Below are 17,495 nucleotides of genomic sequence, written 5' to 3' on the forward strand. Positions count from 1 at the left end.
GTGAGAGAAACATCTTTATGGCTAGGGAGTGAAAAAACATGCACAAATATATCTGGTCTGGATGGAAGTGCCTTAAATGATAAAGCCATGGATGGTGACAACCTTCTAGGTGGAACGTAGATCTGAATCTGGGTCTCTCCAGTCCCAGTCCAACACTTTAACTAAGCCACTGCAACATCCATTCCTTCTCTTTTGGTGCTGAGATGTCCTGCTGTGGTTTCCTCTCTCCATTCTGCTGTGATCAGACCATGAGGACTGTCAGCATTCCAGCACTGCTCTAAACTTTATCAACCATGAGCCCTTCACAGCAGATTAACTTGGTTCTGATGTTTGGTAAATCTAACCCGAGTGAGAAAATGCAACTGAGTTTTCCCCAAGTGGATCTGGAAGAAAACAATTGTGCTGTGTAGCACAACTGTCCCAGATCAGCCATGAACACATCTCAGCCTTCTCTGTCACCCTGGAAGGGCAGATCGTATCAAACATCAAAGCCGTCCAAGACTTGGGCCCCCAATGATGGTTAATGCGCTCTTGTCTGGAATTCATTTCAGACTTTTTATTTTTTAACACAGCATCTCCATCCCACAGCCAGACCCTGAGAGAGCCACTAACAGCTCAAGCCAAAGCAGATAAAAAGAGAAGATAGTGTTGCAGAGATGTTGTTTGAGAAAGAAAATAGTTTATTTCCAGAACGACCTGGAATGGGAACACGGCACATCTGAGTATAGTTTTATTTGCTGCACATCCACACATTACATCAGAGTCAAGATAGGGTTTCTTTCTTTTTCTTTTGGGGGTGCAAGCAGACTTTTGTAGGTAGAGCCCACTTACTTGAATCAAAGCAAGGTTTATACTTGCTTATTTAAAGGTACCAATATCGAATAAGCCATAATTGAACAGTTCACACACGAGATGATTTTGGACACTGTGTTTCCAAGAAAGATATTGACAATTTAGGATAGGTTCAGAGGAGAGCCATAGAAATCTGAGGACAGACAATGTCAAGACAACTTGAAGACATTTGAGATGTTCAATCTGTAGAAAACAAGACATGATAGCCTTGTTCAAGAACAGAAAGAGAAGTTATAGGGAAGATGTTCAATATCTAATTTCCACAGTTACAGAAACATTGCAGTTACTGGCATATTATTTACTGGTAAGTATGAGAAGAAACTTTCTGGTAGGAAGACCTCTCTAGTAATGGAACCATCTTTGTGGTTCCACATCTCTGGGAGGGTTTCAAGAAGAAGCTGACCAGCCATCTCTCAAGAATTGTTTCGTTGGTTTTCCTACCCCTTGCAGAAGATTGGATGGGATGATCCTTGAGTCCCTTCCAACTCCACAACTCCATCATTCTATGCTAAAGCATGAATCATGGTTTGACAAACTACCATTGGATTCACACGGCCCACTCATCCATAATGTAATGAGTTTTTGGCTTAACCAACTGATGGAGCCCAGATCTTCCAGAAAGTCAGAACCACAGCAGTCTCCTGACAACAGTTCCCAGTTCCAGGGGACCAATTCTCCCGGCGGAAGAGAGAGGTCTTTTTCTTTGCCATCTGGCAAAATTCCAAGTGGAGACGGGGGGGAAAGGGTGGGAAAAATCTTTGCCAAACTACTATCACCAAAAAGAATAATGTACTCACATGTTGCAAGCTATAAATTATGTGGGTTTTTTTTTTTTTACAAAGAACAGCTTTCACAAGAGCTGATGTTATCCATTATCCACTCTCCATTGTAAGACTCACACAAACAGAGCCCACAACCTTCAACGGCCCTCTTACTCTTAAATCTAGCCACTTGTTGCTTTGCAGAAAAGTCGGCCTAATGAAAGCCCACTCAGCTATTTCCTGAGCTCTATGGCGAAGAATGTCTAAGGAGATGAAGAGGAACAGACCTAAAAGCAAATGACGCGTCTGGAAAGAAGATTTAAAAATTAAATGCGATAGATGGAATGTATAGCTGTGGTTTCAAATTTTCAAAGCCATACATACATACATACATACATACATACATACATACATACATACATGTTTTCTTCACGACAAACCATTTTCATACCAAATTTATATTTCGTTGATAAAGAAATAAAAAGAGACTACTATAGATCTATTTCAAGCTATTTAGCTCTCATCAGCTAGCCATATCCTTACTCGGATTCGAACTTGGGCTGCCTGCGATAGAAAAAACACTTAATCTCTCCCCTGGCTCAAGCTGATGAAGGGAGGAGAACTTGTGGCTGAGAGGTTAATACAACTGCCTAATATCCAGGCAGCCCAAGTTCGAATCTGAGTAAGGGTATGGCTAGCTGATGAGAGCTAAATAGCTTGAAATAGATCTATAGTAGTCTCCTTTTATTTCTTTAAGAGAAATAAAGCCTGATGGTTTCCCCTATGCCAATGGGTCTCAAAGTCCCTGCTTCTCCAGGATTCATTGTCTTTCATTTAGACTGGAGACTAAAACATATGAAGAATGGTTAGAGGAACTGGGCCTGGCTAGTCCAGTGAAGAGAAGGACCAGGGGAGACATGAATGCAGTCTTCCAATATTTGAGGGGCTGCCAGAGAGAGGAGGGGGTCAAGCTATTCTCCAAAGCATCCAAAGGCCAGACAAGGAACAATGGATGGAAACTGACCAAGGAGAGACTCAACCTGGAAATTAGGAGAAATTTTCTGACAGTGAGAGCAATCAACCCATGAAACAAAAGTTGCCTTCGGAAGTTGTGGGAGCTTCATCACTGGAGATTTTCAAAAAAAGATTGGACTGCCATTTGTCAGAAATGGTGCAGGGTCTCCTGCTTGAGCGGGGGGTTGGACTAGATGACCTATAAAGTCCCTTCCAACTCGGTTAATCAATTGAGCGAGTGGATCCCAAATTGCTTTGACTTATCCTATGGACCAAAATGATCACCAACTTCATTTGAAATTCTTCTGCCGTTTCAAAAAGCCCCGTAAACCATTCTGATTTGGTTTGAGAAATGCTGGTGAGCACAATACTTTCCCTCAAACTCCCTTTGAAGAAATATGTGAGGAGAAAAGAATGAAAGGGAGGGGGGGAATCCTAAACACAAAATACCCATCCACCCTATGATTTGGGCATTCAGATCCCACAGACCAGGAAAAGGAATCTATTTTGTGTTGGTTTTTCTCACTTTATGATGCAAACCAGTCCCCCTTTTTTAATGAACCCAAACTCTGAAGACATTTCAAAGCTTCTTCAAAGATTTATGGAAGAAGCCACAGTTAGACATCTTACACATGCCGCCTTTTTTATTCCCTCAACTTTGAGATGGGGATGCTGGGGTTTTGTTTGGTTTGTTACCATGACAACCTATTTATTTTATTTTTTTAACCCTTCCAGCATTCATTTGTAAATTTTCTTGAAGAAACCCCATGCTCTACTCTACTCTCTGTTGGAAGATTATCTGTCTGTCTGTCTGTCTGTCTGTCTATCTATCATCTATCTATCTATCTATCCTCATCCATCCATCATTATACATCCATCCATCCATTGTTATATTTCCTTCCTTCCTCTCTTCTCAATATATTGTTCTATCATCCATCCATCCATTATCTATCACCTGTTTCTCTTATCTGTCTGTCTATCTATCGTCATATTAAAACCATATCAATACAAAAATAAAAGAACAGACTGAAAACAGAATTAAACCAGATTAAAACCTATAAGTAAAATATCTGACGGACTACAGCCCATTTGCCTCAACCATCTTGACTGACCAAGGATTCATCCTTATCTAAATCAACTCCTTATATATATAAGATTTTATGAGTTGATGCTTGGTAATAAATGCCCCAGCTTGTCATAAATCTTTCAGTTGTCCTCGGTCTATTGTTCATTTCCTTCTCTTTCGTCTTCCTTTTCCACAGATCTCAGCCACATTCTGATCTCCGAGATACTTGAAACTCTCAATCAGAGAAAACAGTTATTCTTAATGATTATTTCAGATAACAATTTAAAGCTTTGATCTGCCAGTCTAAAAAAAAAAACCCCGCTCACCGCTTTACTTAGCTAAACAGAAGTTATCCAGAATAGCTCAAAGCCAAGAAAATCTAAATAAATCAAGTTGGAAGCACAGGGTAAGCGTCTGCATTTTGTGAGGTTTCTGCAGAGTTGATCATCTTTCTACAAATTTTTCCTCAAAATGGGGGTTAATAAGTATGTATATATATATATATATATATATATATATATATATATATATATATATATATATATATATATAAAGATTGTTGATGGGTAAGAGAAAGAGACAGGAGAACCAGAACAACTCAAGGATTGTGAAATTTCTCTTTTCAAGCAAACTCTCAACTTAAATGGGATACTTTTTCATGCTGGACAGATTTCACAAAATGTGCTTTTTCCTGGACTAAATTGCTTCCATGCATTTTCGTTATTAGTGCAGGGATCAATTGGCTGGGTTCCTCGAGATTCCAATCCGGATAAAGCTGCTTCCAACTTATCTCCATTTAAACCGTGTTCAAACTATACTTGAGGCTAATTTGTGGCCGGCCTGATACCCCACCCACGCTCAGCCCTCAGATTTAACCATGGTTTAAGAGGGATCCTAATTTGTACCAGGGTTTGTCGCCAAGAGATTTCCCAAAACTAGGATGACTGTTTTTGGATCAAGATGGGGAGGTTAATCAGCCTCTAATCTCCCTTTTTGGCTTTTGGAGACATAAATATCCCCCCTAATGCCGTTTTCTTAAATTCATTTTCTTGCCTGCTAAAGCGATTTGTTTTCTAGGAATTGCTTTGCTCTTTTAAACCAAAGCAAAGGCAGAAAATAAGGGGTGGGGGGGATGCATCAATCGTCAGCTGTACAGCCACTGAAAGCCGCTGGGATGGAATCCAAAGTGGTGATTCACCTTTTGGGTCAAATCCGAAGGCAGCTCATATTAACCGACGGGAAGAAAGTATTTCTGTAAGTATGAAAGTAATAGGGATGCATTCTGAGGTTAGCGTGTGTGAAACGTCTCAATCGCAGGTCCTGTTTCTCTAATCATGACACATATATTTGCAAAAAGAAAAAGAAAGAAAGAAAGAAAGCTTCCCCTTCTACCAGCTGCCTCTCCGTTCAAGGTTCACCGGTATCCAAGAGGCCTCAATCCATCAGAGCATTAGCTGTGCAGACTGGAACCGAAACGATTTAGACCCCAATTTATCTGAGAATTGACTCGACCAAGTGGCATCTCCCAACAATGCACCATTAGGAGTTTTCTGTTTAATATGCAAGACTTCCTTTGGAGCCGAGGCAGATGTTAATTGCAGCTTCTCTGTGGACCCTTCTGGAGACAGAGCGGGCGGGGGGGTGTTCAAATGAGCCTGGGATGTTCTAAGGGGGGTTTTACTCTGCAAACGTGTTTGCTGCATTCAGCAATGGGAAAAGTGCTAAAAGCTGCCTGGGGGGGAATTCACCCTAGAATTTAACTAAAAGGTGCAGCAGCTGGAGCCCAAATAGTTACTGAAATGGGAATTGATCTCTACAAGATGATTGTGTATGAATGGCTGATGCAGATTTCAAATGTGCGTTGATGGATTTTACTAACTGATGTCTATTTGGTGTATGTCACTTCCTTACACAGAAGCTTGAAAAAAAAAATCCACATTTTCTAGTGAGAAGAATTCTCCATGACATTCATCAGAATTGATCTTATTTATGCTGTTTTCTTAGTTATGGAAGACTGCCTCCTTCCTATCTCCCAACCCATCGTAAAAGATCCCACTGGGAAGGGCCACAATTGGTTTGTTGCAAATATTTCATTACCCAACTAGGTAACATTATCAGTGCTAGAAAGTCCACTCCTTTGTAGTACTGATGATGTTACCTAGTTGGGTAATGAAACATCTGCAAGAAAACGAACAAGCTCAGAGAGCACCAAGGACCTCACAATCCTCCTCCTCTCCTCCTCCCTTCTTCGCCTCCTTTCCTCCTTCTCCACTCCACAAACCCTTCTAGCATTGATGATGTTACCTATCTGGGTAATGAAATGTGCGCACGAAAACAACCACACTCGGAGAACATCAAGGACCCCGAGCTACAAATATTCTCTTCTATTCATATAACGATCCCAGCTTAATTGAACTCAGCCAAGAATGAAGTCTTGAGCTGTGGTTATATACGCACCAAACACTCCTTGTCATGCCTGCCACAACTTGCTTTCGTCAATGGTTGGATCACAGCATTTGCATTTTTGCAAAATTACACCTTTGTTTCCTGGTCTAATTGCAAAGCCAGCAGACTGGAAACATTTGCCTGCCAGGATTTCTTGCCATAGATATAGATAAAGCTCAGACCTCTGTCACTGGAGCTAGGAAAGTAATAAAGGCAGGATTTTTTTTTAAAAAAAAAACCAAATATATAAATATATTAAAAAAAACCTCCTATACACCCACGCAGGTTTGCACAATTCCATCTGACCACCTGGTTCATCCCAAGGAAGCAAAATTGTCAGCCATTTTTAAGCCATCTCTTTCAGCAGGTTCTTGAAAGACAGTAGAGGAAGGAGACAGAAGAATGCAGGGTTTAAGCAAACACAAAGAGACCATGAAAAGCGCAAATATTGACATGAAAATTCAGCCAATGAATAAGTGGAAGAATTATCCTTGTCGGCAAAAAAAAAAAAAAAAAAAAAAAGGGAGAAGTTCCTTCCTTCAACTAGAAGCCAAGATCAACTCTTTCCCTGCTGGATGAGTCGGTTGCCTTCCAGGCATCAATAAATAGTCCAAATATTTTGCATTCCTTCTCTACCCCAACACAATCACAAACACACACCCTCGCCAAGCAGGAGATTTCCAATTCATTACCTCATTACAAGCCAAAGAGGACAAGGATTTCCAAACGTTTTGTTTTAAGGATAGGCTCAAAAATAATTTTGAGGGCAAAGGTAGCCCTCTGGGGATTTGGAAGAGTTGCTGAAGGAAACCTCCCCATGGATTCAGTTTGGCCAGTGGCTAGAAACGTGTCAGATCTGAGTGGGGGGGAAAAGATGTTGTTTTTAGAGCATGTTTGTGATATGGATAGGCACAAGAGGACAAGGAAGCTGGTCAGAAGGAGAACCAAGCTGAAAAGGAGGAATTTCCTGGCAGTGTGAAGAATGAATTGATGAAACATCTTGCCTCCTGGAATGGTGGGTTCTCTATCGCTGGAGGTCTTCAAGAAAAGATTGGATAACCATTTGCCCAGATTGGTATATGGATTCCTGCCTTGGGCAGCAGGTTGGATCTAAGATCCATTCTAGCCCTATGATTCTATGATTTTATGATGCTATGATTCTAAAATGCTATGATTCCATGATTTTATGATGCTATGATTCCATGATTTTATCATGCTATGATTCCATGATTTTATCATGCTATGATTCTATGATACTATGATTCCATGATTTTATCATGCTCTGATTATATGATTCCATGATTTTATCATGCTATGATTCTATACTATGGTTCCATGATTCCATGATTTTGATGCTATACTATGATTCTATGATTCCATGATTTTATCATGCTATGATCCATGATTTTATCATGCTATGATTCTATGATATTATGGTTCCATGATTCCATTTTTTGATGCTATGATGCTACGATTCTAAGTCAAAAAGTGAGAGCCAAAGCCAGCAGGGAACCAAGAAGATAATCCCAGAGCCAGATGCAAAGAATAGCACAAATAGATTGAATTCTTATTAAAAAGAAAATGGTGCATGACCTGACGTTCAAGAAAGATCTACAGACTCCTAGAAAGGCCACCTCTAGTTTGCCTTCAAGATTAACCTTACCGAGGAATCTTTCGCTATCCATCTCATTTTGTAGGAAATAGCCCCAGTAACCATAACACCACTAAAACATAAGCTAAACAACCAAAATGCAGAAGAATAAATAAGGAAAGGAGTTTATTCGAAGGGTAGTTGTGTTTATCTCTTATGGTAGCCCACCCACTATTTGTTTTACTGAGAACCTACATCCTGATTAAAAAAGAGAGAAGATTCCCCCCCATCTCTCTCTCCCTCCCTCCCTCCCTCTATCAACAATCTGCAATTTTAGGGATAGAATTTTATTCATGGTTTAATCCTTGGTTTATCTCTCATCCTGGGTTTACTCTGTGGGATATTTCACCTCCATTTGCAAAACCTGCTCAAGACTAGACTCAAGCCAACCTTAAGGATGATGATTTATCTAAATTCCTTGACCGCCCAACTCCAATACATCTTGAAGGTTAATCAAAGAGATGAGTTTGATATCAATAGAAGAGAGTATTTGTAGCTCAGGGTTCAACTCTGGGGTCCTTAGTGCTCTCTGATCTTGGATGTTTTTTTTTTTTTTTTTACAGAGATTTCATTATCCAAGTAGGTAACCTCATCAGTGCTAGAAGGGGCTGACTTGCTCTCTGTTTATATACAAATGGATTGATGATCATTATCAGCACTGATGATGTTCCCTAGTTGGGTCACGAAATGTCTGCAAGAAAACCACAAAGCTCAGAGACCACTAAGGACTCCACAATTCCTCCTCCTCTTCCTCTTCCTCTTCCTTCTCCTCCTCCTCTCCACAAACCCCACTCCCTTCTAGCACTGATGATGTTCTGTAGTTGGTCATGAAATGTCTGCAAGAAAACCATAAAGCTCAGAGACCACCAAGGACCCCACAGATGATGTATCTGAGAAGAGCAAGTCCCCAAAATGAAGAGATATAAAGACACCCTCGAAGACAGCCACGTTGAGGATAGACTGGAACAGTAAATGGGACAAGACCCCGAGAAGACCGAAGGCAATAATGAAAAGGAAAAGAAACAAACCAAAGCGAGAGATTTAAACACACATTTTGGCTCCAGAGCTGGGTTTTTTGTTTTTGAGCGAGAACACTGAAGAGTGTGAAAGCCACCAGAGAACCCAAGAGCAGATCTGTTCCGATGGTGGAATTCACAAAGAATGCATTCAAGTCTTTTCGCGAGCTAAAATTTTCTGAACAGATGGATCGCGCATTGATGGCCCCGGACCAAGGCCGTTCAGAATGAGCTAACAGGAGCTGCGCTCTGCATATTCAATCATCCCAGGAAGACTGTTTTTGAGAGTTTCTTGATCCAAGACAGAAATCAGAAAAGGTCTATTCCCTCCCCTTTGCAAAAAGAAAAAAGAAAAGAAAAGAAAGAAAGCCAAGTTGAGAATTGCTGAAAGTCAAAATAATTTCATATTATAGTTTTGGTGGGATAAACCCAGCTGGCTTATAAAAAGAAGAAAACACAGCAACTGCTCCAGAACAACATGGCAGAAGGCTCCAAGACCCCCTCCCCCTACACACACCCCAACCCCATCCATGGGTAAGGTTTTGCACATCCCCACAGATCAGTGAAAACATCTGGAGAATAGACCCAAAGAGAAACCCAAGTTCAATTGTTGTTTTACCATATGTCAGCAGGAATACCGGGGAATTCTTAACAAGGAAGCGATTAAACTGAAGGCGATTGACATATGTTCTATACTTAGGACTGGATTCCTGAATTCTTTTAAATAGGATTCTGCAGAGCCAGAAAAAGTAATAATACTATACTACTCATAAAAATGCACAAATGTTTTATTACTCAGCAATGAGTGTCCTTGCTCTGAACTGACTTTGTTTGCCAGCAGTGAGATCAGCTGCAGCTCAATTGATAGAATCATAGGGCTGGGGTGGACCTTGGAGGTCTTGTAGTCCAGGGGTCTCCAACCTTGGCAACTTTAAGACTTGTGGACTTCAACTCCCAGAATTCCTCAGCCAGCAAAGCTGGGATTTCTGGGAATTCTGGGAGTTGAAGTCCACAAGTCTTAAAGTTGCCAAGGTTGGAGACCCCTGTTCTAGTCCACCCCCTGATCAAGGGAGAACAATTCAAAGCAGGGAGTTTGACTTAACTCCTGGGCCATCTGATTTAGATGGATAACTCTGAAGTTGCAGGGAGTTGAGCATTTCAGAAAATAAAGTATTGAATGTTCAAATCAACTTAAAATTTATACCAAAGAGAAATTTAACCTAGAATTAAGGGGGGAACAATAAGAACAATTAATCAGTGGAATAGCTTGCCTTCAGAAGTTACTCCATCACTGGAGGTTTTTAAGAAGAGACTGGGCAGCCAATTGTCCAGAGTATTATAGGGTCTCCTGCTTGAGCAGGGGGTTGGACTCCCTCCAAGGTCCCTTCCAGCTCTCTTATTCTGTATTCTGCACTTGAGATGAAGGATGAGAAGCTCCCCAAAGAAAAGATGCAATTATCCTCAGTAGCATCACCCAGCTGAACCCAGGAGGGTGAAACAGAAGATCAGGAAAAAGGGAGATCATGTTTCATGGAGGAAGGAGAGAAAGAATGTTCCCAGGATATCCATCTTGCTCCATTTTGCCCTCATGACACCCAAAACATTGCCCTGCTGATCTTCTACCTTCAATGAATCCCCTGTTTGATACATCGACCCTAGCTTGATTCCAATAACCGCCAGTTGTTTGAAAGATGAAGTTTCAGGCCAAAGGGAAGCGAAGTCCTAGAAAGTATTTTCCCATGTTAGACGTTTAAGTGAGGAAATTGGTTTGTGACAATCCAGGATGGAAAACAGTAGGACATCAACTGTGTTGGGGGGTTTTGCCGGACTTTGAAGCAGGAGGCTCTCAAAAAGCCATTTCCAATGGACCAACGAAGCCTTAAAAACCAGCTCTTTGTCTTTATTTTGATGAAGCGATTTGATCGGCAACAGAGGTATGCCAGTAAACCTTGGCAACCGAACACAATCCGAGTTAAATACCTTCTTAGAGGCAGGTGATCCCTTGTCCCTTAACCTCACTTTGTTGTGACGCAGCTTTTCACAGGGAGCCATTAATGGACTTTTCATACATATGTTAATGTCTTTGGGGAAGAAAACTCCTTGTTTTTTGTTTTTTTTCTCCCATTCGCCTCAATCTGATTGCTGTAACAAAACCCGGGTTTTATTATAAACTCCCCAAACTATTTAGACAGCAGCTTCACGTCCTCAGATATAAATTGTGTGAAATTTCCTCCGCCCTGAATGTGGTATTCATTGGCATTGACCTGTAAGCATCCCCCCTCCTCCCAATTCTGGCTTCTACTGAAATCCGGATAATTTCCCTTCGGTCAAGATTATGGAAGGTTGAGAGTTCATCTCTAAGCTAAAATAGCAGGAAACAAAAACTCCTTTTCTGAAAGGGAAGATTAGCCAAGGTTTGTTTACATGATGAAAAAGCCGGCTTTTTAAAAACCAGCAAACTGAGGGGTGCAGAGGTGGAGAACTCATAAAAAAAATCAGTATTAAGTCCGTCCTATAAAAGAGATCTGAATAAACAAGAATTTGGCCCAAAGATGTGGAGGGTTCTTTTATTTAAACATTACTTTATGAAAAGCCTAGCATTTCACCCATATTGTGAGACGTGATCAAAATAATCTTTTGTAGACTGAAACGGGATACAGCCTCGTCATGATCAACATCATAAAGTTTTTCATAAAGTGTCCGACTTTATTTGCTCAAGTTAATCTAATATATCTTGATTGAGATTCAATTCAGATGGAACACATTTTATGGGATACTGATTAAAAAAAGAAAAAAACTTTTTGGCTGCCAAAGGACAAAAAGAGGAGATTGAGGGACCTTCTTAAATCATGACTGCTCTCCACAAGATCCCAGATGTGGAGAAAGCACAATTCCAGATTATCCTCATGTTTAAATCATTCGACGTTCATTTTTCCTGGATGCTTATATCCATAAGCTTCTGGAGCTGTTTGCCTTCATCCAAAAGAATCCTCCTGGCCTCTTCTGGGTCCTTCTGCTAGAATTTGCAAAGGCATACCCATGGAATTTAAGAAAGAAATTAAAAGACGCTTGCTCCTGGGGAGGAAAGCTATGGCAAATCTAGACAGCATACTAAAAAGCAGAGACATCACCCTGCCAAAAAAAGTGTGTATAGTCGAGGCCATGGTTTTCCCAGTTGCAATGTATGGCTGTGAAAGTTGGACCGTAAGAAAGGCTGAGCGCCAAAGAATTGAGGCCTTTGAACTCTGGTGCTGGAGAAGACTCCTGTGAGTCCCTTGGACTGCAAGGCAATCAAACAGGTCAGTCCTAGAGGAGATCAACCCTGACTGCTCCTTAGAAGGCCAGATCCTGAAGAGGAAACTCAAATACTTTGGCCACCTAATGAGAAGGAAGGACTCCCTGGAGAAGAGCCTAATGCTGGGAACGATTGAGGGAAAAAGAAGAAGAAGGAACGGCAGAGAACGAGGTGGCTGGATGGAGTCACTGAAGCAGTCGGCGTGAGCTTAAATGGACTCCGGGGGATGGTAGAGGACAGGAAGGCCTGGAGGAACATGGTCCATGGGGTCGCGATATGTCGGACACAACTTTGCAACTAACAACAACAACTCATAGAAACCTATGGAGGATTTCTTTCGCGTACCTAGTACAAATTGCAGACAAATTCCTCCGTCATCTCTTCTCAATCCACAGATTTCTCACCAGGAGAACTTCTGTGCCTCAATTGTCTCTGGATTTGCTTACAAGCCACATGCATTACCAAGAAGTAGCAAAACCGAGGAGCCCTTCCCCCCCCAAGTGCGTTCGATTAATTTCATACAAGCATGACATCAAGCTTCGTTTCTTTCATGCCTGCTTCAGGGCACCTTTGAAGGTTTCATCCCTCCCTTCACACAGACGTATAAATCACTTTGGGAGATTAATGATAATTGACTGCATTAATGCAAGGCTGTCTACCTTTTTGTGTCTACGAGTTCAGCCAGCCAGGTTTCCTTCGAACGGCTCTCACCAGAGAAGAAAGAAGGGCTATTGTGCTGAGAAAGGCAGCGAACGCGTTGACAGGTGGTTGAACCCTTGGATCATCGACGCTTAAGGTACTTTACGGTGACATTTCTCAGGACCTTCTCCTGAAGCTGAGGGATCTCGCCAAATAGAGCTCTTTTCTCCTCCGTTCCTTTTGTTGGTGCCATTATCGGACGTGTTGACAGAAAAAAGGCGCGTGCAGTGAAAGCATGAAGGGGGGCCTGAAAAATTGACACCCAAACAGATGTTGTGACAAGGTTTTGTGGCATCTGAAACTCGGCCATTTAGACTCTTGTCCAAAGCCATGCATACCTGATGCAGGAAGAGAAAATAAACCCTCAGAGAGACGGTTGTCCAGTATCTGCTGGAAGACTTCCAATGGAGACAAGTCCGCCATTTCTCAAATTTGCCCCCCCCCAAAAAAAATGAAGAAATGAAATTTGACTCTACTAGAAAAAACAATTACTACCAACCTGCCTTCCATTGAGGACCTGTATACTGCACAAGTCAAAAAAGAGGGCTGTGAAAATATCTACAGACCCCTCACATCCTGGACATAAACTGTTTCTACTCCTACCCTCAAAACGACGCTATAGAGCACTGCACACCAGGACAACTAGACACAAGGACAGTTTTTTCCCGAACGCCATCACTCTGCTAAACAAATAATTCCCTCAACACTGTCAAACTATTTACTAAGTCTGCACTACTATTAATCTTCTCATCGTTCCTCCTCCCACTTATGACTGTATGACTGTAACCTTGTTGCTGGTATCCTTACGATTTATATTGACTGTTTCCTAATATGATTTGATTGCTTATTTGTTCCCTCTGACTATCATTAAGTGTGGTACCTTATGATTCTTGATGAACGTATCTTTTATTTTATGTACACTAAGAGTGTATGCACCAAGACAAATTCCTTGTGTGTCCAATCACACTCGGCCAATAAAGAATTCTATTCTATTCTATCGCCTCCATATTTGTCAAATTTAGCACACAATTGAGGAGAAATTTGATGTGATAAACACCCTTATGCAGTGGTGGGATTCAAGTAATTTAACAACCGGTTCTCTGCCCTAATGATTTCTTCCAACAACTAGTTTGCCAAACTGCTCAGAAAGTTAACAACCGGTTCTCCCGAAGTGGTGCGGACTGGCTGAATCCCAACACTGCCCTTATGATGGAAATACTGTATTCACAATAACCCAAAGTCACATTTTACCCTTTTGACTTTACTGAAATTTAGTGTTTAAATTGTCCTTAATTGTCCTTAAATCCTTAATCTGTATGGTTGGATGAGAAGACCTCCAAGGCAACTTCCAACTCTGTTATTCTATTTCTATTTCCTATTCCATAGGGCTTCCCATGAATGTATTGGGGTTCTTAACCATTTGGAGAGCAATAAAATATCTCAAATTTGTATGCTTGAATGCCTGTCAAAAATTCCCTAAATTTTCTTGGTCGAAGAATTGCTTTTAGGTTTTTGGATATCTTGCTGAGGAGGAACCATACTTCAAAACATAATGGGTTAGAAATTCAACTGGATGAATTTAATGAGAAATAAATATGGCCAATGGGATTAGTTTTCATTGGATTTAACATTCTTCTCTTCTATCACAATAAAATTGCAATATAAGACAAACTTTTGGCAGTCCTTCAGGAACCCGCCAAAGGCGTCTCAAATTGTCTTCTTCTGTTTCATAGTTGTTGACAATATTTGGAATATGAGAGCTTGTAGGCCCATGATTTCTGAAGGCATGGCATAACTGGACTTCAACGTTATTTATGACATTATTTCAATTTATAGCCTGAATAAGAATAACCCTGAATTGGCTCGTATGCAATGGTGAAAGGAAAACAGTTTTGAATCTACCTTTTGATGAAACTTTCTGAATGGCTTCCCTTATTTATTTTGCTGAAATGCCTTGTTCATCATCAAACTCCAAGGAAAATTAGGAAAGAGGATAGGAAAGGAAAGGAAACAGTTCTGGTAAGTAAATTATATGGCTTTAAAATTCATTTCCATGTTATGTTAGTGCATACAGGGCACATATTCAAAATGACAGCCCTGGGAATAAATGCCGACTGAGGTTGTAAACTCTAAATTTTGTGCTGAGCTGGGCCTGTTCCACCTATAAATTTAAAAAATGCCCAATTTTGGGGTATTTTTAAAGGAAAAGTTCCAAAGGTGTTTTTCTGACTGGTTTTCACCCAGCTCACAGTTCATAGTTTTCTTCCAGATTAAACTCCGCAATTCCATATCATGCTTGCATCCAAAAATGCATATTAATATTTTAATTATTATTTAATTGGATGAATTATTATTATTTATTTATAATCAGATCAGCTCTTGACAGCAGGAATTCACCCTACTTGCAATTCCCCAAATGCCAAAGCAGACACAAGGAATGCTTTTACAGGTAGACATTTTCACCAGCTTTTGAAGGAAAACCTCAGCTCGGTTCCTGAGGGAAATGCAATGAAAACAATTCTATGAGGTCTCCTCAGAGGCTGGGGGTTGACACTTCCTCATGCTTGGTCCCACCTTCTGAATTTCCTCCTCCTCCTATTCCACAGTCACATCAAGGAGCAGGTAGCAGTGGCTGCTCAGGGTTCTTAAATTCATGTTCCTCGCCATAAAAAGAATCATCCCCAAAGAAAAGTGAATTCTGAGTCCAGGAAGCAACTGAAGGAAGAGCTGATTGGAAAGGAGAATGTCAAGAGAGGCAACTCTGCAGAAGTGCCCTTTCTCACAACAATCAGCAGCAACAAAGATGACTAGGGAGCTGGAGGCTGAAACGAAGGATGAATGGTTGAGGTAACTGGGTATGTCAAGTCTGATGAAGAAAAGGACTAGAGCAGAGGTGGGTTTCAGCAGGTTCTGACCAGTTCTGGATAACTGGTAGCGGAAAGTTTGAGTACTTCGGAGAACCGGTAAATACCACTCCGACTGGCCCTGCCCCCATCTATTCTCTGCCTCCCAAGTCCCAGCTGATCAGGAGGAAATGGGGATTTTGCAATAACCTTCCCTTGGAGTGGGGTGGGGATGGAGATTTTAAAATATCCTTCCCCTGCCACGCCCACCACGCCCACCAAGTCATGCCCACAGAACCGGTAGTAAAAAATTTTGAATCCCACCACTTGGCTAGAGATAACATGATAGCAGTGTTCCAATATTGGAGGAGCTGCCACAGAGAAGAGGAGGGGGTCAACGTATTTTCCAAACCACCAGAAGGCAGGACAAGAAGCAACGGATGAAAATGAATCAAGGGGAAAAGCAACCTAGAACTAAGGAGAAACTTCCTGACAATGAGAACAATTAATGAATGGAATAACCTTGTAGGTTGTGGGGGCTCCATCCCTGGAGGTTTTTAAGAAGAGACTGGACAGCCACTTGTCTGAAATGGTATAGGCTCTCCTGCTTAAGCAGGGGGTTGGACTAGAAGACCTCCAAGGTCCCTTCCATCTCTGTTCTTCTGTTATTCAAACAACCCTATGCCATTTGGGCATTTACAAAACTGTGGCCAAGAATGACCCGGTTCAACCATGACAGATAAGGTCCATTTGTAAGAAGGTCCTCATTTCAATTTTCACCCAACAGTGTTCTGCAACATGAAGATACTCCCAGTTGATAGAGAATAAGTTGGGAGATGAAATAATTAAATATTCCTATCCATCACTACCATCCACAATGAACAACATCACAAAAAGTGAAGGAGGTTGGACGCAGGTTTTCGACCAAACCAGAGGTGTGTCTTCTTACCTTCAGCAAATGGCTCCCACTCGTAGAAACGACCCATAAATGGCTTGTTGTTGTACGACGCGCACTGTACCTCTCTGACGTTTCTGTTCTCAAGGCAGGCCTGTTAAATAAATTGTGGGAAAGATACGTTAACCACGTTATTTAGAAGGACCAAGTCGCTCATCTGGTTTAAAAACTTAAAATAATCCAACAGAAAATCCTAAATTATCTTCCATTTGCCGTGAATGAACCACCCAGGAATTGAAGGTGTGAATGAATTCCATTTCAATCAGGACACTTTTTTAAAACATCGGTTAAATGCTCAGCCTTCCTAACTATGATTAGTTTTACATCCATTAAGAGAGCAGCCTTTTCCAGATTCTCCATAGCCAATAGTGTCCCAAAGGTGCTTTTTCAGCAGCCAACTGGACTTTCTTGTTTTTTTCTTTGAAGACGTTTCGCTTCTCATCCAAGAAGCTTCTTCAGCTCCGACTGGAGGGTGGGGAATGGTTTATACTCCTTGCAGACAGCTGGTCTTCCTTTGCATCCTTTTGGAGGGTTGTTGAAGCACTTGGAGGTTCACCTGTGTCCTCAGGATCGCCTGAGTGGTGCTCCTGGTTCCTGCAGCCTGCAATTTTTCCTCTGGAAATCCCTTCCTCCTCCCACACCATTTCCAAGGGTGTTCATCTCAAATTGTACAGCTAAAACTCAGTTGAGATTCTCAGTCATCCAGGTCATGGTTATCCCAAAGGTGCTTATTTTTCAGGAAGCAACTCTGAAAAAACACCTTTGGGACAGCCATGGCCCGGATGACTGAGAATCTCTACAGATTTAAAGCCAATAATGAAACATGAATGGAATAAAATAGAATCAATTTGGAAAACGGACCCAAGAAAAAATTATCTATCCTTGTTTATCCTGGAGC

The 17,495-nt window shown here is 41.3% G+C and overlaps 1 protein-coding gene across 3 annotated transcripts in view; it reads right to left on the reverse strand.

Moving 5' to 3' along the window:
- The window catches only part of THSD4 (thrombospondin type 1 domain containing 4), a 151,438-nt gene that overhangs the window by 103,856 nt on the left and 30,087 nt on the right, over window positions 1-17,495 (reverse strand). For all 3 annotated transcript variants that reach the window (XM_034409438.3, XM_034409439.3, XM_034409440.3), the window contains exon 6: window positions 16,592-16,691. In XM_034409438.3, the coding sequence (XP_034265329.2) occupies window positions 16,592-16,691 (100 nt within the window). The remainder of the gene's footprint in view (window positions 1-16,591; window positions 16,692-17,495) is intronic.

This window comes from Pantherophis guttatus, chromosome 13, assembly GCF_059756535.1.
Source record: "Pantherophis guttatus breed Tessera chromosome 13, ASM5975653v1, whole genome shotgun sequence".
Classification (NCBI taxonomy): Eukaryota; Metazoa; Chordata; class Lepidosauria; order Squamata; family Colubridae; genus Pantherophis; species Pantherophis guttatus.